The sequence below is a fragment of the Carcharodon carcharias genome, chromosome 19 (assembly GCF_017639515.1).
Source record: "Carcharodon carcharias isolate sCarCar2 chromosome 19, sCarCar2.pri, whole genome shotgun sequence".
Taxonomy (NCBI): domain Eukaryota; kingdom Metazoa; phylum Chordata; class Chondrichthyes; order Lamniformes; family Lamnidae; genus Carcharodon; species Carcharodon carcharias.
In genome coordinates, this window is record NC_054485.1 from 111,467,149 (window position 1) to 111,491,474 (window position 24,326).

At 48.9% G+C, this 24,326-nt stretch overlaps 2 protein-coding genes across 4 annotated transcripts in view; one reads left to right on the top strand and one right to left on the bottom strand.

The window, feature by feature from the left end:
* Positions 1-480: 480 nt before the first annotated feature.
* Positions 481-24,198, bottom strand: nfkbil1 (nuclear factor of kappa light polypeptide gene enhancer in B-cells inhibitor-like 1). 3 transcript variants are annotated; one of them, XM_041213510.1, is made up of 5 exons: positions 24,133-24,198; positions 17,648-17,934; positions 14,034-14,146; positions 11,718-11,844; positions 481-3,390 (listed from the first exon to the last, which is right to left on the bottom strand). In XM_041213510.1, exons 2-5 carry the CDS (start codon positions 17,916-17,918, stop codon positions 2,825-2,827), a joined length of 1,077 nt encoding a protein of 358 aa, XP_041069444.1. In that variant the 5' UTR covers positions 17,919-17,934; positions 24,133-24,198; the 3' UTR covers positions 481-2,824. The 3 variants fall into 3 exon arrangements, with proteins under 3 accessions (XP_041069444.1, XP_041069443.1, XP_041069442.1); XM_041213509.1 differs by lacking the exon at positions 24,133-24,198 and adding an exon at positions 19,349-19,538; XM_041213508.1 differs by lacking the exon at positions 24,133-24,198 and adding an exon at positions 19,219-19,239.
* The window catches only part of csnk2b (casein kinase 2, beta polypeptide), a 66,318-nt gene continuing 65,428 nt past the window's right edge, over positions 23,437-24,326 (top strand). The window contains exon 1 of the mRNA XM_041213513.1: positions 23,437-23,624. The gene's annotated coding sequence lies outside the window, so the exon portion shown is untranslated. The remainder of the gene's footprint in view (positions 23,625-24,326) is intronic.

Genomic DNA, 24,326 nt, shown 5'->3' on the forward strand with positions numbered 1-24,326 from the left:
TTCTTTCATGGGATGAGGGTGTCGCTGGCAAGGCCAGCATTTGTTGCCCATCCCTAATTAGCCTTCAACTGAGTGACTTGCTCGGCCATTTCAAAGTCAACCACATTGCTGTGGGTCTGGAGTCACATGTAGGCCAGACCAGGTAAAGATGGCAGATTTCCTTCCCTAAAGGACATTAGTGACCCAGATGGATTTTTACAACAATTGATGATAGTTTCATGGTCACCATTACTGAGACTAGCTTTCAATTCCAGATTTGTTAACTGAATTTAAACTCTACTAGCTGCCGTGGTGGGATTTGAACCAGCAAAATAGAATATTATCGTTTATTGAGGGGAATTGATTACAAAAGTTGGGAGGTTATGCTTCAGTTGTACAGGGCACTGGTGAGACCACATCTGGAGCACTGCGTGCAGTATTGGTCTCCTTATTTAAAGAAAGATGTAAATGTGTTGGAAGCAGTTCAGAGAAGGTTTATTAGACTAATGCCAGGAATGGGCAGATTGTCTTATGTCGAATTGAGGTTACAATCAGATCTTATTGAACGGTGGGGCAGGCCCGTGGGGCTGAGTGGCCTACTCCTGTTCCTAATTCTGATGTTCTGTATTTCCCCAGAGCAATAGCTGGGTCACTGGATTACCGGTCCAGCAACAGTAACCACTACGCCACCGTCTCCCTGACGGGAGAGTTAGTCGTGCAGGGCCAAAGGGAACGGAGATGAGGCAAGAAAAGAAACAAAAGGTGTGCATGGAGCAGGCATGATTGGCACATCGATGAAAAGCTGCTGTCCAAAAGCAAAAAAAAACACAGAAAACCTGCTAAGGGAACCAAAACGGGAGCAGAAATTAAGGCCCGAAGCTGTTGAACTCAATGTCAAGTCCAGAAGGGGAGGCGGCCACCCTGACATCTCAGGTACCTGCCCTGTATTCGTTGGTTAGCAGGGGCTGAGCGAGTGATTGGCACAGGGTGAACCACCAGCCCCCAGAAATAGGGCCTATCAGTGAGTGCATGGAGAGGTAGGGGACAGTCCTCAGTACACAGCTGCCTGAACTGCAGATGGAGGAATGTCAGTGAAGATGGAGAAAGACTGAGGGAGGGGCAGGAGGTCGGGGGTGGGGGGTGGTTTGGGGGGAGAGAGTTTCCTAATGATTAGGCTAGAGAGCAGATTGCTGCCACCACAGGCTACAGAGCTCAATGCACTCTGCACCATCCATTCATCCTCTGGGATCAGTAAACCCCTCTCACCTGTCACTGGTCTTCCTGTGCTTTCCCTACCTATTTAGCTGATGCATCAGATCTAACCTGTTGGTCTTAACAAACTACCATGAAAATTACTGAGGAGTTCTCCACCACCTTTGGCTAAATCAGTGACTCCTGAACCTTAAAACTTACGCAGTTTACAACAGAAGCCGCGTTGTTCTCAAGGGTTTAGTGCAGGCACAGCAGGTAAAGACGTCTCTCCTGAATTTTATATTGGGTTTATTTACTGACTATCTTATGTTTAGGACCCCTCAGTCTCCAGACATCTTCCTTGGTCGACCCTATTAAACTAAACATTTTGGAAGATCTCTAGCAAGTTTTTGGGTAAACGAGTGTCCTCTGAACTTGTGACTGGATGTTGAATCAGTCACAAACTGGTATCCAGGTCAAGAGGACCCGTGCTGAGCTTAAAGATACATAAAAGAAGTATGATTGAAGGAGGTCCTGTGGTGCAGCGGGTAGTCTCTGAGCCAGAAGCTCTGCCTTCAAGTCCCACTCCAGCACTTGGCCAAGGAACGTGTGTTCCTAACAGAGCCAAACAAGTTGCGTATCAACCTATAAACCTTTCCAACGCATGTCAAAGACATGTGCTGAGAGCAGGAGATTCCTGGAGTCAGCCATCACTATCTATAGCACCTTCACTATCTATAGCACCAAGCGAACAACATGTATGTAAAAGTGACATCACCACAGCAGCTTGGGCTCTTTGGGGAGCTGGCTGGTCAGATTGGTGCCACCAGCGTGGCTTTCGATCCAAGCTTGGGACCTGCTTCCTTGCCTCCGCGTGGCGGGGCTTGTGGTTCTGTGGGTCGGACCTGCCTTTGAGCAGAATTAGGAGAAAATACAGGCAAATGCTGAGAATGTAGTTTAATTTCACTAAACACAATGCACAGATTAAAAGCTCGCCCACAATGTGGGCAGATCAGCATGGCGTCATATTAACCTCAACCGATGTGAAAAGTTGCAGCCTTTCCATACCTCCCTGAATTAAGTGCGTTTAGGCAGGGAGATGATGGCGGAGTGGTATTGTCACTGGACTCGTCATCCAGAGACCCAGGGTAATGCTCTGGGGACCCAGGTTCGAATCCCACCACGGCAGGTGGTGGAACTTGAATTCAAAAATCTGAAACAACTTTCAAACAAACAATTCATGTCACAATTGGCTTGAAAGGAAAGACACTGCAGCAGCTGTGAACGACCTGTATCGTGAGGGGCCTGTATCCCGGTGGCCTCAGAACAACCCAAAGCGTCTTACGGTCAACGAAATGCTTTTGAAGAGCCGTAACGTAAATAGGGCAGCCAATTTGCATGCAGTAACCTCCCACAAATAGAAGGCTGTTTGTCTAGACGAGGCAGTGGGTCAGAGGATATGGCCGACTGGTGCTGTCAACTCCGACCTGTTGAAGCTCATGTCCCTCATCAGCTGGCCGTGGTGTATCCCGGCCAATGAAAGCAGAGGAAGATCCAGCCCCACAATATCAGAGAGAGAGAGAGACAGACAGAGAGGCCCTTGAAGATGGGAAGAAACCTTGAACTTGTCCCTCCCCACGTGGCATTTGAGTCATTAGCGGACACTTTCAGACAACTTGTTCAAAGCCTGTGAGAGGGCCGTCACCATGTCCAGGATTCTCTGACGGTCTCCCTGTGCCAGGCGCTCCCCACAGCGCTGGGCAAAGCGGTCGGGGTGCCAGACCGCTTGCTGCTGCCGCAGGTACCGCCGGTAGGAGGTGGGCTCGCTCTGCTCCACCCCGTGGAGGATCACCGTCACCATCTCCTCCACCGTGCCCTGGGGGGCAGGCCAGGGGATGTCCCCATACGTCAGCTGGCCACCACTGCCGGCAGCCCGGCCAAAGACGTCGGCGCAGCCACGCTCGTAGCGGCGCTTGCGGCCGTGCGCCAGCTCCTCCGCCTTGCGCCCGGCGCGCTCCAGGTAACGCCGGTGCTCTGCCTCCAGCCGCTCCTGGAACTCGCGCCGCTCCTTTTCCTTGCGCTGCCGCTCCTCCTCCGCCGCCCTGGCAGCTGTCCCCCGATAGCCGGTGCCTGCCGCTCGCTTGGCCGCGTACTCCTTCGCCAGGCAGTCGGCCCAGTCATCATACGTCTGCGGTTCGGGATCGGGCAGGGAGAAGTCCTCTGGGTCCACATGGAAGTACAGAAACAGCGAATCAGCGTGACCCAACTAACACGTGTCCCTGATCCCCAAGGTCCCGGTGCCTCCCGGCCTTAGCACACCTCAAATGAAGCTCTGCGGCCTGCACTCTGTCAATCCCCGCGGCTCAGTGGGTAGCACCCTCGCTTCAGAACGTTGAGAGTTCAAGTCTCGCTCCAGAGGCTTGAGCACAAAATCCAGGTCAGCGCTCCAGGCGCAATACTGAAGGAGGGTCTTTCGGGCGAGATGTTAAACCGAGGCCTCGGCAGCCTCTCAGGTGGACAGAGGGTTTTTTTAATTCTTTCATGGGATGTGGGAAGCATTTGCTGCCCATCTCTAATTGCCCTTGTACTGATGACTCGCTCGGCCATTTCAGGGGCCAGTTAAGAGTTAACCACATTGCTGTGGGTCTGGAGTCACATGTAGGCCAGACCGGGTAAGGAGGGCAGATTTCCTTCCCTAAAGGACATTAGTGACCCAGATGGGTTTTTACAACAATCAACAACGGTTTCAGAGTCGCTATTACTGAGGCGAGTCTTATATTCCAGGCTGATTATTAAATTAATTAAATTATAATACATTTATTAATTAAATGAAATTCAAATTAATTCCAGATTGATTTAATTACATTTAATTGAACTTAAATTCCACCAGCTGCCATGGTGGGATTTGAACCCATGTCCCCAGAGGATTAGCCTGGGCCTCTGGATGGCTAGACCAGTGACATTACCACCACACTGCCACCTCCCAGAGTATGAGTTCAAAGAAGAGCAGGGGAATTCTTCCTGTTGCCGTGCTGTCCCTATGCCTCAACCAACATCGCTAAAGCAGCTTTAGATGAATGTTATTGCTGTTTGAGGGAGCTTGCCACACACAAATTAGCTGCCCCAATATTTATATCACAACAATGGCGGTATTTGAAATGTGCTTTATTTACTTCAAAGTAAAGCGCTTTGGGATGTCCTGAGGTTGTGATATTCTCTTTTCTCTCTCGCCTAGACTCTCCCCACATTACTCCATCTTAAGGCACTATTTCACAGCAGTGGTTTCAGCACACTGGCTTCCTGGCATCATTTCCTCACCAAACACCAGTCAGCCGTTGTCAAAGCCCAAAAGCCTTTCCAAAGTTGGTTAATTCAAGGTTGGGGTGGTTTTGGCATTTGATGGTGAAGTTGAACATTCGAAGGTTAAAATGAAAAAAAAAACTTGGCCTCAGGATGTCCCAAGGCGCTTTACAGCCAATGAAGTGCATCTGAAGTGCAGTAGGAAATGGGGCAGCCAATTTGTGGACAGCAAGCCCCCACAAACAGCCATGTGACAATGACTGTGCAACCTGCTTCTTTTAAAAGTGATGTTGGTTCAGGAGTAAACACTGGCCAGGGCACCAGAGAGATCAGCCCTGCTCTTTCTCGAAATGATGCCATGGGGTCTTTTTTCACATTCACCTACAAGGGATGACAGAGCCTCCATTTAACATCTAGCACCTGCTGGGGGTTAGTGCACTGCCAGCATCAGCCTAGATTTTGTGCTAAAATCTCGGGTGTGGGACTTGAATCCACAATTTTGTCACTCGGCGGGGGGGGAGAGAGCGCTACCCACTGTGGTTGACACCACACTCGTTAACTTGAAAGCATTTGTTAAAAAATTTGTTCATGGGATGTGGGCGTCACTGGCTGGGCCAGCATTTACTGCCCATCCCTAATCGCCCTTGTTGAGAGGGCATTTAAGAGTCAACCACATTGCTGTGGGTCTGGAGTCACATGTAGGCCAGACCGGGCAAAGACAGCAGATTTCCTTACGCTCCCTTAGTTGGCTGGGGAAGTACATCGGTGCAATGTGTACCAAAAATTCTAATCTTAGATCTCAGGATGTAAGGGTGCAGGCTGGGGGCTGCAGGGAGTAGAGTGTTAGGAGAGCAGAGACAGGAAATGTAGATTAGAATTTAGACAACCTGTGATAACAATGAAAGACAATTGCACGTTACAATGGTTGTTTACATTTGTTGTGTAGACAACGACATTCATATCCAACTCAGCCAATCTTGGGCTGGCAGATTCTGCCCTTGAGTTGGGGGTAGTTCAGTGTTGACTAAAGAATGACACTGGAGTCAGAGTGATGGGGGAAAAGCAAAGGCAGGAGGTTTCAAGGAGAGGAATTTCTGCATTGGGCTATAAAGGACACAAATATCCCCCTTCAGGTCATAAGAGGATGCTATTGTTTGACACTCTCTCTGGATCACACGATTGTCCAAGCAGGTACAGAGTGCTGTGAATCAACAGCTATCAAAGTAAGACATGCAGATCACTTGTGTGGGGGACTGACACCATTTTACCTGACATGGTATTTAAGGCAGATGTAACTTTGCAACAGCTTCAGCTCCTGAGGTCCTTCAGCTGATATGATCGATGGACATTATGGCTGACTGGCTAAAAAACAGAGTTTGACTGATGCAGGCTTATACATAATCCTGATATTATTGCTATCCTACTGTATATTCTTACAATGTGAACCTTCTTCCCCATTTTATTTTTCCTTGCTTGCACTCGTCAGTGACAGTGAGGAGGTTTTTTGTTATATTAATTCATGTGATGTGGGTGTTGCTGGCCAGGTTAGCATGTATTGCCCATCCCTAATTGTCCCTGTTCAGACGTAAGCTAAGAGTCAACCACATTGTTGAGGGTCTGGGGGTCACATGTAGGCCAGACCAGGTAAGGGCAGCAGATTTCCTTCCCTAAAGGGCATTAGTGAACCAGATGATGATCGACAATGGTTTCATAGTCATCAGGCTTTTAAAGAAATTCAAATTTCGTCATCTGTTGTGGTGGGGTTCGAACCGCTGTCCCCAAGGTCTCGGGAATACAGTCCAGTGGCTTCATTAAAGGTACGTGCATCAGGCCCTGCAGTTTGCAGTCTAGTAGCTGCCGCTTTGCAATTTACAGTGTCCCTTTAAATGGGGGTGTTGTTATTGATGTGGCTTGCTGGGTCAATGAGCGGTTAATGGCCCTCAGCCAGGTTCTTGGGTTTATCAGGAATCAGGTGGGCTTTTTCGCTGAATGCACTTTTGCTGAAATAAAGGTGGCTCTGAAGCCTCAGGAATGTATTTGTATTGACTCTCTGCATTGCTTTCAAGGGGGAGATGGACAAGTCTTTAACTGAGCCTGAGAAATGCTTGGCACGGAATGTAAGTGGTTCTACAGATGATACTTGGTCCTTGTGATCTCCGGGACTGGGATTGATCGCCTGATGGGGATCCGAGAGAAATTCTCCAAAATATTCCTTTCCAATATGTCCCAGTCTCTTCTTTTTTTTTAATCTACCAGGGCAATCCAGGGCTGCAGTGAGGAAAGAGGAAGAGTGGGGGTGAGAACGGTTAGCAATAGGGTGTGGGAGGGGTTAGCAGCAGGGAGCTAGGGTAGTGGGGGAGGGGGAAAAGGGGAAGTGAGAGGGAGCTGAAGTGAATGAGAGCTTGTGGAAGGGATTGGGAGAGCAGGAAGGTGTGAGAAAGAGTAGCAGAGAGACAGAGGTGAGATGGAGTGAGAGGGTGTGGAAAGACAGAGAGGGAGAGAAAAAAAGAAAGAAAGAGAAGGCGAGGAAGGAGGGGGCAGGCGTGGAGGGAGGGAGGGGCGGGCGAGGAGGGAGGGCAAGGGCAGGGAGGGAGGGGGCGGGCGAGGAGGGAGGGCGAGGAGGGAAGAGGCGGGCGAGGAGGGAGGGGGCCGGCGAGGAGGGAGGGGGCGGGTGAGGAGGGAGGGGGCGGGCGAGGACGGAGGGGGCGGGCGAGGACGGAGGGGGCCGGCGTGGGGGTGGGTGCGGGTGAGGAGGGAGGGCGCAGGCAAGGGGGAGGGCGCAGGCGAGGGTGCGGGTGAGGAGGGAGGGCGCAGGCGAGGGTGCGGGTGAGGAGGGAGGGCGCAGGCGAGGGGGAGGGCGCAGGCGAGGGGGAGGGTGCGGGTGAGGAGGGAGGGTGCAGGCTTGGGTGAGGGGGAGGGTGAGGATGGAGGGATGAGGGTGAGAGGAAGGGGACAGGGTAGAGACAGATGCGGGAGTGTGAGTGTGAGAGGGAGGGAGAGACAGAGAGAGACAGAGGGAGGATGAAAGGGAGGTGGGATGTACTTTCTGCATACTAAGAGCTCCTGTGATGTGTGTGCTAAGTGAGATGGAAATTATTTGCTTTAATCATTAATCCTAGCCAAACCAGCTCCACAAGATGCCGGAGCTGCAGGGTAAGGTGTTTGTTAACCTTTCGCTAAACAAGGAAATGAGGAGTGAGCGATGACAGGTGTCAAATGTCGTGGGGGTGGGGGTGGTGTGGTGGTGGAGGAACTGAACTGGGAAAAGACTCAGCAGCTCAGGCAGTACCTGGGGACAGAAATGCAGAGTCACTGTTTCAGGTGAGCCACGGTGCTGATGAAAGGTCACCGACCTGAAACGAGACCAGCACTTGTGATCTTTAACATAGGATAGTCACCAAGAAATCCAACAGGGAGCTCAGGAGAAACTAATTTACCCAGGGAGCGGTTAGAATGTGCAACTTACTTCCACAGGGCAAAAACTGAATTACCTGGAAAAACTCAGCAGGTCTGGCAGCATCGGCGGAGAAGAAAAGAATTGACGTTTCGAGTCCTCATGACCCTTCAACAGAACTGAGTGAATATTAGAAGAGGGGTGAAATATAAGCTGGTTTAAGGTGGTGGTGGTGGGGGGGAGAAGTGGAAGGGGATGGTGTAGGAGCAGATCATCAAAAGTTGTCACAGACAAAAGAACAAAGAGCTGTTGAAGGTGGTGATATTATATAAACGAATGTGCTAGTTAAGAATGGAGGGCAGGACACTCAAGGTACAGCTCTAGTGGGGGTGGGGTGGAAAGACTAACAGGGCATAAAAGATATAGATTTAAAAATAATGGAAATAGGTGGGAAAAGAAAAATCTTTATAAATTATTGGAAAAAAACAAAAGGAAGGGGGAAGAAATGGAAAGGGGGTGGGAATGGAGGAGGGAGTTCAAGATCTAATTCAATATTCAGTCCGGAAGGCTGTAAAGTGCCTAGTCGGAAGATGAGGTGCAGTTCCTCCAGTTTGCATTGGGCTTCACTGGAACAATGCAGCAAGCCAAGGACAGACATGTGGGCAAGAGAGCAGGGTGGAGTGTTAAAATGGCAAGCGACAGGGAGGTTTGGGTCATTCTTGCGGACAGACCGCAGGTGTTCTGCAAAACAGTCGCCCAGTTTATGTTTGGTCTCTCCGATGTAGAGGAGACCGCATTGGGAGCAACGAATACAGTAGACTAAGTTGGGGGAAATGCAAGTGAAATGCTGCTTCACTTGAAAGGAGTGTTTGGGCCCTTGGACGGTGAGGAGAGAGGAAGTGAAGGGGCAGGTGTTGCATCTTTTGCGTGGGCGTGGGGAGGTGCCATAGGTAGGGATTGAGGAGTAGGGGGTGATGGAGGAGTGGACCAGGGTGTCCCGGCGGGAACGATCCCTACGGAATGCCGACAGGGGGGTTGAAGGGAAGATGTGTTTGGTGGTGGCATCATGCTGGAGTTGGCGGAAATGGCGGAGGATGATCCTTTGAATGCGGAGGCTGGTGGGGTGATAAGTGAGGGACAAGGGGGACCCTATCATGTTTCTGGGAGGGAGGAGAAGGCGTGAGGGCGGATGCGCAGGAGATGGGCCGGACATGTTTGAGGGCCCTGTCAATGACTGTGGGTGGAAAACCTCGGTTAAGGAAGAAGGAGGACATGTCAGAGGAACTGTTTTTGAAGGTAGCATCATCAGAACAGATGCGACGGAGGCAAAGGAACTGAGAGAATGGGATGGAGACCTTACAGGAAGCGGGGTGTGAGGAGCTGTAGTCGAGGTAGCTGTGGGAGTCGGTAGGCTTGTAATGGATATTGGTGGACAATCACCAGAGATTGAGACAGAGAGGTCAAGGAAGGGAAGGGAAGTGTCAGAGATGGACCATGTGAAAATGATGGAGGGGTGGAGATTGGAAGCAAAATTAATAAAGTTTTCCAAGTCCCAACGAGAGCATGAAGCAGCACCGAAGTAATCATCGATGTACTGGAGAAAGAGTTGTGGGAGGGGGCCGGAGTAGGACTGAAACAAGGAATGTTCCACGTACTCTATAAAGAGATAGGCATAGCTGGGGCCCATGCGGGTACCCATAGCCACACCTTTTATTTGGAGGAAGTGAGAGGAGTTGAAGGAGAAATTGTTCAGCGTGAGAACAAGTTCAGCCAGACGGAGGAGAGTTCGAGGAAGAAGCTAAGGGCCCTCTGACCATCCCGGTGGGGGATGGAGGTGTAGAGGGATTGGACGTCCATGGTGAAGAGGAATCGGTTGGGGCCAGGGAACTGGAAATTGTTGATGTGACATAAGGTGGTCAGAGGAATCACGGATGTAGGTGGGAAGGGACTGGACAAGGGGAGAGAGAAGGGAGTCAAGATAAGGAGAAATGAGTTCTGTGGGGCAGGAGCAAGCTAACACGATCGGTCTACCGGGACGGTTCTGTTTGTGGATTTTGGGTAGGAGGTAGAAGCGGGCCGTCCGAGGTTGGGCGACTATCAGGTTGGAAGCTGTGGGAGGAAGATCCAGAGGAGATGAGGTCAGTGACAGTCCTGGAAACAATGGTTCAGTGGTGGGGTCATGGTCCAGGGAGAGGTAGGAGGAAGTGTCTGCGAGCTAACGCAGTTTACTTACACAGGGAGTGACTGGGGTGAACAGCATAGATGACTATAAAGGTGAAGGATGAGTTTGAAGGAAAGGGTGACTGGGAAGAAGAAGGGAGGGTGAGGGGGAGGGGGGCGGGTGAGAGGGAGCATAGGTGTGAGAAGGAGGGGGAGAGTGAGGGTAGCAGGAGGGTCAGAGGGAGGGGGAGGGAGAGAAGGAGGAGATGGTGAGAGTGAGGGTGAGGCTGAGAGGGAGAGTGAGGGTGAGAAGGAGGGGGAGCAAGGTGGGAGGGAGGGGAAGGGTGAGATGGAGGCAGAAGGGCGAGGGTGAGAATGAGGAGGAGGAGGGAGAGGGAGGCAGGAGGGTGTGAAAGAGGGGGTTGAGAGGGAAGATGAGAGGAGTGGTTAGGGTAAGAGGGAGGGGAGGGTTGGTGGGGGGAGGGGGTGGGTGAAGGTGATGTTTCCAAACTCAGAGCTGTTGTGATCCGGAACGCAGTGTTTGGAGAGTGGGCACAAGAGGGTGAATGGCCTCTATCTGTGCTGCATCTTTCTGTGGTTCCACAGCTTGAGAAACTAACACAAAAAAGCCCTGAGTGAATGTAAAACATTCAAAAACTGCTGTTAACATACACGTTGGAGCTTCAACAAACACTGCCCCCCACTGCAAATAAACATGAGTCAACGTCTGTCCCATTAATAGGGCAAGTGATTCATTCTCATTCAGCAGTTGCTGCAAGCATTTTTGTGGAACATTTTCTGCATACTAAGAGCTCTTGTGAAGCAACTCTTGCCATGTGTGTGCTAAGTGAGATGGAAATTATTTGCTTTAATCATTAATCCTAGTCAAACCAGCTCCACAAGATGCCGGAGCTGCAGGGTAAGGTGTATGTTAACCTTTCGCTAAACAAGGAAATGAGGAGTGAGCGATGACAGGAGTCAAATGTCGTGGGGGGGGGGTGGGGGGGGGTGGAGGAACTGAACTGGGAAAAGACTCAGCAGCTCAGGCAGTGCCTGGGGACAGAAGTGCAGAGTCACTGTTTCAGGTGAGCCACGGTGCTGATGAAAGGTCACCGACCTGAAACGAGACCAGCACTTGTGATCTTTAACATAGGATAGTCACCAAGAAATCCAACAGGGAGCTCAGGAGACACTATTTTACCCAGGGAGCGGTTAGAATGTGCAACTTACTTCCACAGGGAGTGACTGGGGTGAACAGCACAGATGAGTTTAAAGTGAAGCTGGATAAACACACGAGGAAGGAAGGAATGGGAGGATATGCTGATCGGGTTTGGTGAAGAGGTGTGGGATGAGGCTTGCGTGGAGCACAAACACCAGCAGGGACCTGTGGGCAGGATGGGTTGCAAATACTAAATAATTCCATGTTTTGGAAGGGTAGGGAAGGAGAACTTGCATTTTTATGCTGCTACGTTGTTCCAGAGTGAGGAGGTCCTGTGGTGCAGTGGGTAGCATCCCTGCCTTGAAGCCAGAAGTACTGGGTTCAAGTCCCACCCCAGGATTTGACGGCCCCAGAAGGCAAGGCAATGTGGACTCCCTGATTAAACGGTGACACACCATCTTGGTTACTCCAGATCCCAGACCATGCATTCCACCCCATTTACAGCGCAGCCCCAAGTCGTTCCAGTCTGCTCACCTTCATATCTCCCACATTTCTGGTAGAATTCATCCTCGCATTCTGCAAAGAGCTTGTGGTGCCACTCCCTGTCAGCTCGATCCTTCGCCGTGTCGATCTGCTCCTCCGCTGCGAATCCTGGGCATTGCTATTACATTTGGAAAAAAAAACACAAGCTGGAACCGAGCGTGGTTTTCTTTTTGTGTTCAACGCACATTTTTTCTGTCACTGCGAATACTTTCGCATGCAATGTGGACATGAGTTTTGCGTTCATTTTCTAGCGTAAAGACGTGCGCATTGACCTTGAAATTCACTGCAAGGTCTGTAAGATATCTACAGACGCTGATCAATAAATGCAGTGGGATCAAACATAAAACGTGTGTCACACCCTTCAGCCATCACAACTTGTTTTCTGCCCAAATTCTGCACGCCTTTTAAGAGTTTCAATCAGAGATAACTCGGAGCAGTCTGGAGAATCGCCCCACTAAGGGGTATGATAGCATCGTGGTTTTGCCATTGGACTGGTAATCCAGAGGCCTGGATTAAGGGCCTGGGGGCATGGGTTCAAATCCCACCATAGCAGTTGGGGGAATTTAAATTCAGTTAATTAAATACACCTGGAATAAAAAGCTAGTATCAATAATGGGGGGTATTAAATACCAGATTGTATTATAAAAACCCTTCTGATTCACTAATCTCCTGTAGGGAAGGAAATCTACCATCCTCACCCGAACTGACCTACCTGTGACTCTGGAGCTACAGCAATCTGGTTGCCCTCTGCAATGGCCTAGCAAGCCACTCAGTGGTATTTAAGAAGGCAGCAGCTCACCATCATCTTCTCAAGGGCAATTAGGGATGGGCAATAAATGCTGGCCTAGCCAGCGAAACCCACAGCCCATACATGAATAAAAAATAATTTTACAAACGTGTGAGTGGAATTTATCAAATTAACTCAGTTTTGTCAAAGCTCCCCCCTTTTATTGGTTCCTTCTTTATCTCAGTGACTGACATCTTACTTAGGACCAGGAGCGGGCCATTCAGCCTGATGAGCCATTCAATTAGATCAAGGCTGACCATCTACCCCAAAGCCACTTTCCTGCACTATACATATCGATTCCATTTCCCTTACAAGGTTGAAAATAAGGTTTGTGACATTAAGAATTAAAAATAAAAAATATCTGATTTCACAATAACTCGAATTACCGATTACATTTATTGTTTATAGATTCTTTCTTATCTTCATGAAGTCTTACCCTACCCAAAATACCTAGGTTTCAGAATAATTCTTCAAAGATCCATTAATCTATTAGCTGAAGACAACCATAACTTGTACTGAAAGCAATGCAGAAAAACATTCCAAGGGCTTCATAGGTGCACCAACAGATATATTTGTCACTGAGTCACATAGGCTATTACAACAGGTGATAAAAAGCTTGGTCAAAGAAGTCGGTTATAAGAAATTACCGAAAGGAGGGAGGTGAAGAGGCAGAGAGGATTAAGGGGGGAATTCCAGCGCTTAGAGTCCAGGCAGCTGAAGGCACAACCGCTAATGGTTAAAGTGATTAAAATCGGGGACGCGCAAGAGGCCGGGAATGGGAGAGCGTGGAGATCTCGGATGGATGTCGGGCCAGAGAAGGTTACGGAGATAGAGAGGGGTTTGAAAGCAAGAGTGAGCATTTTAAAATTGAGGGGTTGCCATACTGGGGGCCAATGCAGGTCAGCGGACACGGCGGGGGCTGGGTGCTGGAGGTGGCAGTGGCGAGTGAACGGGACTTGTTGCGAATTACACTACAGGCAGCACAGTTGCTGGCGAGCTTGAGTTTACAGGCCCATCATGCTGTAACTTGCGGACAGTTTAAAAACTCTGCCCTTGCCTGCGAGTCGCAGGATGCAGCAGGTGACAATTACACAATGTGGAGCAGGATGAGTTGAGTCTTACACTTGTTAAAACGTCCCTGCAAATACCCCTTACTCAATGGCAACTCATTACGCGCTTTTCACAAGTTGCGTCAGGTAGCTGGCTTTCTGGCTGCTGTTTATCAGTTTGCCAGGGAAATGCTTCCAGGCTGGAGGAAGAAGGCTTTGCCCAGTGGCTCAGGCCACTGTGAATCAACCACTGTGCCTTACAAGTCAGCAGGTCAATGGGTTCCATTCCCCAGATTGTGCTGAATTGACTCATCTCATCCCAGGCAAGGCCAGTCTCGGTATCAGCCCCTTCTGCAAAATATGAAGCACGCTCAAAATCCAAACTCGGGTCAAGTTGTTCATGCTGGAAGGCCATGGATGTGGAAAGGAGTCGGAGGCTAGCCGGGGATCACTTTCAGAAATCATGATTACCTGGTGCTGCTTCATCGACCTCAGTACATCTCTTGCACTGACTCCATCCTCATTGAGCACATCCATAGCGGCAGGGCAACACTTCCTCAGAGGAACCACGAGATCTTCGAAGACTGGGCAGAAACAGAGCGTGTGCAATTAGACATTAGAGCTCTTTGCAATCTTATAGCCGTGGGTCAGAGGGTAGCACTGGCGCCTCCTAATCAGACTGGTGCGGGTTTGAGTAACACACAAAAACTTTAGGGCAATGTGTAGGCTGACACTCCCACTGCAGTTTCAACTGGACGGAGAAGAGGCCACAGCTGGAATTGTGTACACAGTTCTGGTCACCACATTACAGGAAGGACATAATTGCTCTGGAGAGAATGCAAAGGAGATTTACAGCCAGGGCTAGAAAATTGCAGCGATGAGGAAAGGTTAGGTAGGCTATGGTTGAGGCTGAGGTGTACAAGATTATGAGAGGCCGAGGTAGAGTAGACAGGAAAGACCTGTGTCCCCTAGCGCAGAGGTCAATACCAGGGACACAGATGTAAGGTGGTTGGTAGGATTAGAGGGGTAAAACTTTTTCACCTAGAGCGTGAGGGGTGTCTGTATAATTCGCTGCCCAGGCTGGTGGCCGAGGCTGGAACACTCAACTCATTTAAAAGGTACCTGGATCTGCACCTGAAGTGCTGAAACCTGCAAGGCTACGGAGCAGGTGCTTGAAACTGGGATTAGAGTGGGCAGCTACTTTCTTCACTTGGTGCAGACACGATGGGCTGAATGGCCTCTTCCTGTGCCATAACTTTTCTGTGGTTCTAAGATCCTTCACCCACTATTTCAAAGAAAGCTGAAGACTGGTGTCCCCCGACAACATTTATCCTGCAACCAACAGCACTAAAAAAATTATCTGGTCATTACCACACTGCAATTTGTGGAATCTTGCTGTGCACATACTGGCTGTCTCATTTCCCAACAATCAACACTCCAAAAAATGCTTCAGTGGGTAAAAGGCACGTTGCAACGCCCTACATAAGAAGTGAAAGGTGCTACATAAATGCAAGCCTTACTTTTTTATTCTCATTCCCTCTCATTCCCAACCCCTTTATTGGGCTGGCTTCAGTTTGCAGTGCAGGTCACCAAGCCAACCCCAGGGACCTGCTGTCACTTTGTGCAGTACAGGTCACCAAGCCAACCCCAGGGACCTGCTGTCACTTTGTGCAGCACAGTGCAGGTCACAAAGCCCAGCCCAGGGACCTGTTGTCACTTTGTGCAGCACTGTGCAGGTCACAAAGCCCAGCCCAGGGACCTGTTATCACTTTGTGCAGCACAGTGCAGGTCACAAAGCCCAGCCCAGAGACCTGTTGTCACTTTGTGCAGCACAGTGCAGGTCACAAAGCCCAGCCCAGGGACCTGCTGTCACTTTGTGCAGCACAGTGCAGGTCACAAAGCCCAGCCCAGGGACCTGCTGTCACTTTGTGCAGCACAGTGCAGGTCACAAAGCCCAGCCCAGGGACCTGCTGTTACTTTGTGCAGCACAGCGCAGGTCACAAAGCCCAGCCCAGGGACCTGCTGTCACTTTGTGCAGCACAGTGCAGGTCACAAAGCCCAGCCCAGAGACCTGCTGTCACTTTGTGCAGTGCAGGTCACAAAGCCCAGCCCAGGGACCTGTTGTCACTTTGTGCAGTGCAGGTCACAAAGCCCAGCCCAGGGTCCTGCTGTCACTTTGTGCAGTGCAGGTCACAAAGCCCAGCCCAGGGACCTGCTGTCACTTTGTGCAGTGCAGGTCACAAAGCCCAGCCCAGGGACCTGCTGTCAGTTTGTGCAGCGCAGGTCACAAAGCCCACCCAGGGACCTGCTGTCACTTTATGCCACAGTGTCTGCTCAGACTTTCCAATCCATCTGGAAAAGAAAGTGGAAGATTTGTAGAGATTCACCCATTGAATGTTAGGCAGGCGTACAATTGAAAGGATGGGCCACCAGGGCACAGGGTGGATTTGATGGCTTGATGGGTAAATGGTTTGTCAGTTGTGACAACGAACCAGGTTGGAATGCAGGTACAAACTTCATTGTCTGCTGAGTTAATACATCACTATGGTGCAGTAGGACAGGTCCAATTAAAGGCTCCTCTTCCCAATGATTAACCAATGTCCTCTACTGGAGTGAACAAATCAGACTGAGACACAAAATCAGGCTGGCTGGTGCCTGGTGTGGGTAAGAGAATAAAGTCACCTCATGGGATGTGCTTCTAAGGATTCAGGTACATTACAATGACAGACTGAAGCTTAAACCCACAGCAAGTCAAAATGTACATGACCTATTTGATGGGAAAGTATAGAGGGAACTTTATCTCTGTATCTAACCCTGTGCTGTACCTGTCCTGGGAGTGTTTGATGGGGACGGTGTAGGGGGAGCTTTATTCTGTATCTAACCCCGTGCTGTACCTGTCCTGGGAGTGTTTGATGGGGACAGTGTAGAGGGAGATTTACGCTGTATCTAACACTGTGCTGTACCTACCCTGGGAGTGTTTGATGGGGACAGTGTAGAGGGAGCTTTACTCTGTATCTAACCCTGTGCTGTACCTGTCCTGAGAGTGTTTGATGGGGACAGTGTAGAGGGAGCTTTACTCTGTATCTAACCCCGTGCTGTACCTGTCCTGGGAGTGTTTGATGGGGACAGTGTAGAGGGAGCTTTACTCTGTATCTAACCCTGTGCTGTACCTGTCCTGAGAGTGTTTGATGGGGACAGGATAGAGGGAGCTTTACTCTGTATCTAACCCCATGCTGTACCTGCCCTGGGAATGTTTGATGGGGACAGTGTAGAGGGAGCTTTACTCTGTATCTAACCCCATGCTGTACCTGCCCTGGGAGTGTTTGATGGGGGCAGTGTAGAGGGAGCTTTACTCTGTATCTAACCCCATGCTGTACCTGCCCTGGGAGTGTTTGATGGGGACCGTGTAGAGGGCGATTTACTCTGTACCTAACCCTGTCCTGAGAGTGTTTGATGGGGACAGTGTAGAGGGAGCTTTACTCTGTATCTAACCCCGTGCTGTACCTGCCCTGGGAGTGTTTGATGGGGACAGTGTAGAGGGAGCTTTACTCTGTATCTAACCTCGTGCTGTACCTGTCCCGGGAGTGTTTGATGGGGACAGTGTAGAGGGAGCTTTACTCTGTATCTAACCCCATGCTGTACCTGTCCTGGGAATGTTTGATGGGGACAGTGTAGAGGGAGCTTTACTCTGTGTCTAACCCCGTGCTGTACCTGTCCTGGGAGTGTTTGATGGGGTAAGTGTAGAGGGAGCTTTACTCTGTATCTAACCCCGTGCTGTACCTGTCCTGGGAATGTTTGATGGGAACAGTGTAGAAGGAGCTTTACTCTGTATCTAACCCCGTGCTGTACCAGTCCTGGGAGTGTTGGACAGGACAGTGTAGTGGGAACTCTATCTAACTCATGCTGTACCTGCCTTGCTGTGCAGTGCCTTAAACTGACAATGGTGGTCGAAAGGGGAAGCATTCCTTTCCATTCCCCATCCCCGGCATCCCTCACTTGGATAAAAACAATATTCAGGTCCAAAATCTCAGCTCTGATTTTATACTTCAAGCTTCCATTTCATTTCATTCCAGACGCGACATTACCTCTCCCTCCTTTCTTCACTGCCTCTCTGGCCGCCAAGTGCAGTGGAGTATTTCCCTTGTGGTCCTGGGTTAAAGGGTCAGCTCCATGTTTCAGCAGTAACCGCACGGCCACTTCGTCTCTCCGCGCACAGGCCACGTGCAGAGGGCTGCGGCCCTTCCGTCCAGCAAACGTCACCGACAGCCCGCGATGCTTGCGGAGGTAGGACTTCAACTTCAGCACGCTCCCCTCCTCTACGTAACGCAGCAACTTCTCCTGCTTCCGGGAGACCATGGTAATGGTCAAAGCCCTGAAATTTAAAAAGCATAAAGGGTAACTAGCCTTCTGCAAGAATAACCAAGGTGGCATGAACAATTGACAATCGACTTCAAGGGGAACAGTGTGTGAGATGCAGACTGCAATTGTTTACACTAGGATTCAGAAATGGGACCAGCCCAACCAACCCTTTCATAATATACCAGGTCAGTCTTTTCTTTTCTAGAGAAACAGGCAACAAACTGTTCAGCTTTTCCTGACAGGTGCAACCTCTCAAGTTCTGGTATCATTCTAGTAAATCTCTTTTGCTTTTCTTTATTCTTTCATGGGATGTGGGCACCAATGGCAAGGCCAACATTTGTTGCCCATCCCTAATTACTTTCAAAGGTGGCTTGCTCAGCCACATTGCTGTGGACCCAGAGTGACATGTAGGCCAGACCAGGTAAGGATGGCAGATTGCCCTTAATGAACTGGAGGGGTTTTTTACAACTGTCGATGATGGTTTCATGGTCACCATTACTGAGTCTATACTTGCATAAAAACTGTTAAATCTCCAACTTCAACCAGTTCGGATGAAAGGCACTGAAACGTTAACACTATTTATCTCTCCGCAGATGCTGTCTGACCTGTTGAATGTTTCAGCATTTTTATTTTTTATATTCCAGTTACCTCCCAGACAGGGAATAAAGGAGTCTGGGGATGAGAGTTAATACATAAATCAAGTCAAATATTACTCAGGTTGGTTCTCACAAACCGCCTACCCACCAAATCAATTCTGGTCAGGACTTAATAACTATAATAATGTAAAAGCAAAATACTGCGGATGTTGGAAATCTGAAATAAAAACAGAAAACGCTGCAAAAACACAGCTTGCCTGGCAGCATCTGTGGAGAGAGAAAAATCCCATGGCCCTGCTCTCCCCATAATCGCTTCCTCTGGTTCCAATACTGAATCAATTTTCCCTCAAAAAGCTTTCATGTTGTCTACCCAAACCACACCCCGTGGCAAAGCACCCATGCCTCAGTAACCTGGTATGCGAAGAGGTTTCTCTGAGCTTCATTCCTCAACCCTTTGTGAATAATTTAAACCGGTGGCAGCCACAACACTTATTCAATCCCCAGCCAGGGGAAACAGTCCGTCATCATGAGCTCTAAGAGAAGGCTGCCCCGTTTAATCATTAATTTCCCCATAAATTTCCAAAACAAACTTTACAAGGCAAACAATGGCAGCTTAATTAAATAGACAGTATAGATATGCACACAAGGAGCAGGCTGAGGAGGAGGAAGCAGAACAGGAGAGAAAGGGCATATCTTGAAACCTCAAACCCATTGCCCGCGCCTCTTCATCCTATGGGGTAGAGCTATCGCTTATCAAAGTTTGAATGGATTTTCAATCGCAGCAACAATTCCAAACTCCGCTTCCAGTCAGAAATAAGCCGCAGGTCTCACCCAAGTGTGCAGCTCCGTGGACTAAAGCAATACTAACACGACAAGTACAGGTGTGGGCAGCTAATACTGGAAACGCGTTTGGCTATCAAGGTGAAAAGGGCGACCACAGGCTGACAGAAAGTCACTGCATGTGGAGGATGCTTATTGACGTCTCGCTCCTCTCTCCTGAGGGGGACGGATTTTACAGCAGGAAACACTGGTCCTCCGCTCAAAGAGATCCGGGTGAAACACGCTCCTCCTCTACTGTTCCCGCGGACACACTCAGGCAAACTGATGGAAGAAAGAAGCAGCAGCGCTCAAAACCCAGCTCACAATGCAAGAACGATGTGGAACTGGCACAACACACATTTGCTTCGAAGAAAATAAATCACATACACGCAATTAAACATTGGAAATATTTAAACTTATTAACATATATGTGTATAATAAAGGAACAAGTTTCATATGCTTAAAAGGTTTACATTTGAGAAATTGCATATAAAATATACATATCATGAAATATATACTTTACACAAACATAGGAACTATAGATAATATCGTTATATTACATAAACAAAAATATATGAAACTACTCTACCTTTATACGTATACAACTATATATAAAACTTTAAATATTTACAACATTATATTTGATATATAACTACACATATGGAACTATATACATTCAAAAGTACATATAAATATTGTAATAACAACAAGAACCTGTATTTATATAGAATAAAAACAGAAAATTCTGAAAAAAAACTCAGCAGATCTGGCAGCATCTGTGGAGAGAGAAACAGAGTTAACATTTCGAGTCCGTATGACCCCTCTTCAGAGCCACATGGACTCAAAACATTAATGTTGTTTCTCTCTCCACAGATGCTGCCAGACCTGCTGAGTTTTTCCAGCATTTTGTTTTTATTTCAGAGTTCTAGCATCCGCAGTATTTTGCTTTTATCTTTGTGTTTATATCGCATCTTTAACATAAGAAAATGTCCCAAGGCACTTCACAAGAGCCTTATAAAGGTGAGGTGAGGATAGGGAGTCAAACACTTGATCAAAAAGATAGGTTTTAAGGATTATCTTAAAGGAGAAAGGTCATGGAGTGGTTTAGGGAGGTATTTCCAGAAGTCCAGGCCCAGGCAGTTGAAAGCATAGCAGCCAATGGTGGGCCAATTAAAACTGGGGATGTTCAAGAATCCAGAATTAGAGGAGCACAGATATCGCGGAGGTTACAGAGATAGGGAGGGGTGAGGTCATAGAGGGGTTTGAAAACAAGGGTGAGAATTTTCAAATCAAAGAGTTGCTTAATCAGGAGTCAATATGAGCATGGATAACTTCCCCAATAGCACACGTAAATTACCATCCATGAATGCCAGTTTGAAATATGAGGGCACTATAGCTTTGCCACATCTATTTCTCTGCAATGTCCACATGTTTACTTTCCAACCAAGATATTGGGCAGTGGTCAGGGGTTGAAACCATGACTATTATTTCTACCCCCGCCCCCCTCATTTGTTTACTCAAGAATGTATTTGGAAATACAAAATTATTTTGCATTGAATGAGTCCAAAATATTTATTTTCTTTCACTGCTCTCCTAGTCCTTACCAACTATCTTCTCCACTTTAATTCTACCCAAAAAAAAACAGTTTCAATGGGAATGCATCTCAGAGTCAGAACTCAGCACTATTCAGCACGCATTGCCTGACTTTGCCCGTGCCTTGGCTCATCTGCTGCAGAGACCTTCCTCTGAGGCTTCTCCAAATGTCCGTTACCTTGAGACTTGACCAATCCAACACAATCAGGCTTCTACTCTCCACAAACTTGAGGTCATCTAAAACTCTGCTGCCTGTGTCTGATGTTGCACCAAGTCCAGCTCCCTTATCACCCCTGTGCTTGCGGACCTACATTGGCTCCCAGTCAAGCAACGTCATGACTTTAAAATCCTCATCCCTGTTTTCAAATCCCACCTTGACCTCGGCCCTCCCTATCTCTGTCATCCCTTCCAGCCCCACGATCCTCTGAGTTACTTGTGCTCCTCTAATCTTGGGCTGCTGGGCATTCCCAATTATAATTGCTCCACCATTGGTGGCTGCGCCTTCAGTTGCCTCGGCCCCAAGCACTAGAATTCCACCTCTCTACCTCAATAAAGTACTCCTTAAAACCTATCTCTTTGATCAAACTTTGGTCACCTGACAGAATACCTCCTCCTGTGGATTGATGTCATACTTTGTTTCATTCTCCTTCTTCTTGGCAGTCCCTCGGGGTCCAGGATGACTTGCTTCCACTCTGGTTCAGGGGTCCTGAGATAGCTGAGAAGTCCCATTCGCTATCTGCAGACTCTGCCACATGCTGGGCAGGCGGTGGAGCACAATGCTCCTGGTCTTATTTCTTATGTTCTTGTACAATTTATTTCAGTATGATTGCACTCTTATATATTACAAAGGATTAATTGTACATACAGCAGAGAAACAGGCCTTTCAGCCCCACCAGCCTTTGACGATGTTTATGCTCCACTCGAGCCTCCTCCCATCTTTCCTCATCTAAATCTGTCATCATAACCCTCTATTCATTTATCCCTGAAATGCATTTAAGGGGAGGCTCGACAAGCATCTATATTATTCACTTCAACCACTCCCTATGGTAGCAAGTTCCAAATTCTAACCACTTTTTGGATGGAGAAGTTTTTTTATGAATTCTCTATTGGATTTTTTGGTGATGACCTTATATTGATGGGGCTCTTTCTCACAGTAGGAAGCTGTCATGATGATAACTGACTTTGTATGTGTGTGTATGGATTTGAGTATTCGGTACTATATGGTACTTGGATTGGATAACACTCTGTATTACATATGGGGTCACATTACCTGGGGCGGGGGGGGGTTAGGTTTGAAGGTCAGATACATGTTAGGGAGTTAGCCTGCATGGCAAATTAAATAATGTTGTTCTTACAGTTAAATGTGTGACTTGAAGTATTGTTCTTTCAGCCTGAGATGTGACAGAAACACTCGCTTGGTGTCCACTTTGTCAAAACATTTCATTATTTTAAATGAATACTCTTATATTCAAGTTTCTAGGCCTCAGCTAATAAAAGCAAGTATCCCTTTTTTATTTGTTTGCAGGATGTGGGCATTGCTGGCTAGATCAGCATTTATTGCCCATCCCTAATTGCCCCTTGAGAAGGTGGTGGTGAGCTGCCTTCTTGAACCGCTGCAGTCCCTGTGGTGTAGGTACACCCACAGTGCTGTTAGGGAGGGAGTTCCAGGATTTTGTCCATGTGGTGTAGGTACACCCACAGTGCTGTTAGGGAGGGAGTTCCAGGATTTTGTCCATGTGGTGTAGGTACACCCACAGCGCTGTTAGGGAGGGAGTTCCAGGATTTTGTCCGTGTGGTGTAGGTACACCCAAAGTGCTGTTAGGGAGAGAGTTCCAGGATTTTGACCCAGCGACAGTGAAGGAACGGTGATATATTTCCAAGTCAGGATGGTGAGTGGCTTGGAGGGGAACTTCCAGGTGGTGGTGTTCTGACGTGTCTGCTGCCCTTGTCCTTCTAGGTGGCAGAGATCGTGGGTTTGGAAGGCGCTGTCGAAGGAGCCTTGGCGAGTTCCTGCAGTGCATCTCGATGATGGTACGCACCGCTGCCACCATGCAGAGTGGCTTGCTCGGCCAATGCAGAGGGCAGTCAAGAGTCAACCCCGTCGCTGTGGGTCCGGAGCCACCGGGTAGGCCAGGCCGGGTAAGGATGGGAGATTTCGTTCCATAAAAGGGACGTGAGTGAACCAAGCGGGGTTTTTTTTATATATATAATCGACAACAATCGACGATGGTTCCGCGGCCACCTTCACTGAGTCTAGGCTTTTATTGATGGAATTGAGATTCCAGCAGCCGCCGTGGACACGAGGTGACCAGTCCAGTGGCATTAGCACCACGGCAGCAACTCTGCGGCGAGTAAGAGAGTGGTTGCAGTTTGTTCTTCTCTGGGGAGGATGGAGTGGAGCCTGAGGCCTTGTTTCTGGTTGTCAAGGGAAGGGGGGGGGGGGGGGGGGGGTTGGGTGGAGGAGGAGAGCTGGTTGCTAAGGCAGCGTCACTTCCGGGTGGGGCGGAAGTTGGGCCTGGCTGGAACCGGGGTGCCCGAGGGCGCGGACTGAGGACAATCCGGGGAATCGCGGACCCTGTCGCTGGTTTGCCAGAGAGAGTCCCAAACACACACAACACAGACTGAAAAACAAAAATCTATATACACATATATATATATATATCTTTAAAAAAAAAATCAGCGACTCTCCTGACCGGTAAATCTTTTATCAATCTTAATGCATTTGGTTTTTGCTTATGTCGCCACAAACCCTCGAATGGAAAATGCTAGCGATTTAAATCGGAGAGCGGCGTTAGCTAAAGAAGGTAGAAAAAACACGTTTGGGGGAGAGAGGGGGGGCGGGAAGGGCGAAAAAAAAGCAAAGGGAGATCGAACGGACTTTTTCCTCTCTGGGAGGGGGGAGGGGGGAAATCGGCGAAGCCTGTCTGACTAGGCCGCGTTGCTAGGGGGAAGGGGGCGTAAGCGACGGGGAGATGGCCCCGCCCTCTTCTCCCGTCGTCCAATCGGAAACCCAGGCCGCTGAGGGCGGCGGGCACCGATTGGTTGCCGCCGCTGTCCATCAAACCCCACCCCTTCCCCCGCGTTATGGTGAATGGAAAACATATTTTTATTTTTCTCTCTACATATATATATATATATATATATGTCTAATTGGTGCGGAGACGACGATAAGGTTCGGGTTTAAATTCTAATTCCGAAAGTACCGGTCGTGTCGATCGCTTCAATCGGGAGCCGGGTTCCGCGAACGTCCGTTGGTTGGTTGGTTGGGGGTGGGAACGAGACAGCCGCGTTGCTTGACGGAGGTTGTAGTTTGCGGCGGCGGAAGTGGCGTCGACGCCGGACTACAAATCCCGGCGTGCGCTAGGCTGGCAGCATCCTCCCGCGCAAGCGCAGTGGG

Coding starts and splice junctions, on each gene's coding strand:
- nfkbil1 (XM_041213508.1), bottom strand. Junction 14,147..17,647: donor AGTGAAGAAAGGAGGGAGAG/GTAATGTCGCGT, acceptor GTTTCTGCCCAG/TCTTCGAAGATCTCGTGGTT. Junction 11,845..14,033: donor GGTCGATGAAGCAGCACCAG/GTAATCATGATT, acceptor CAAATGTAATAG/CAATGCCCAGGATTCGCAGC.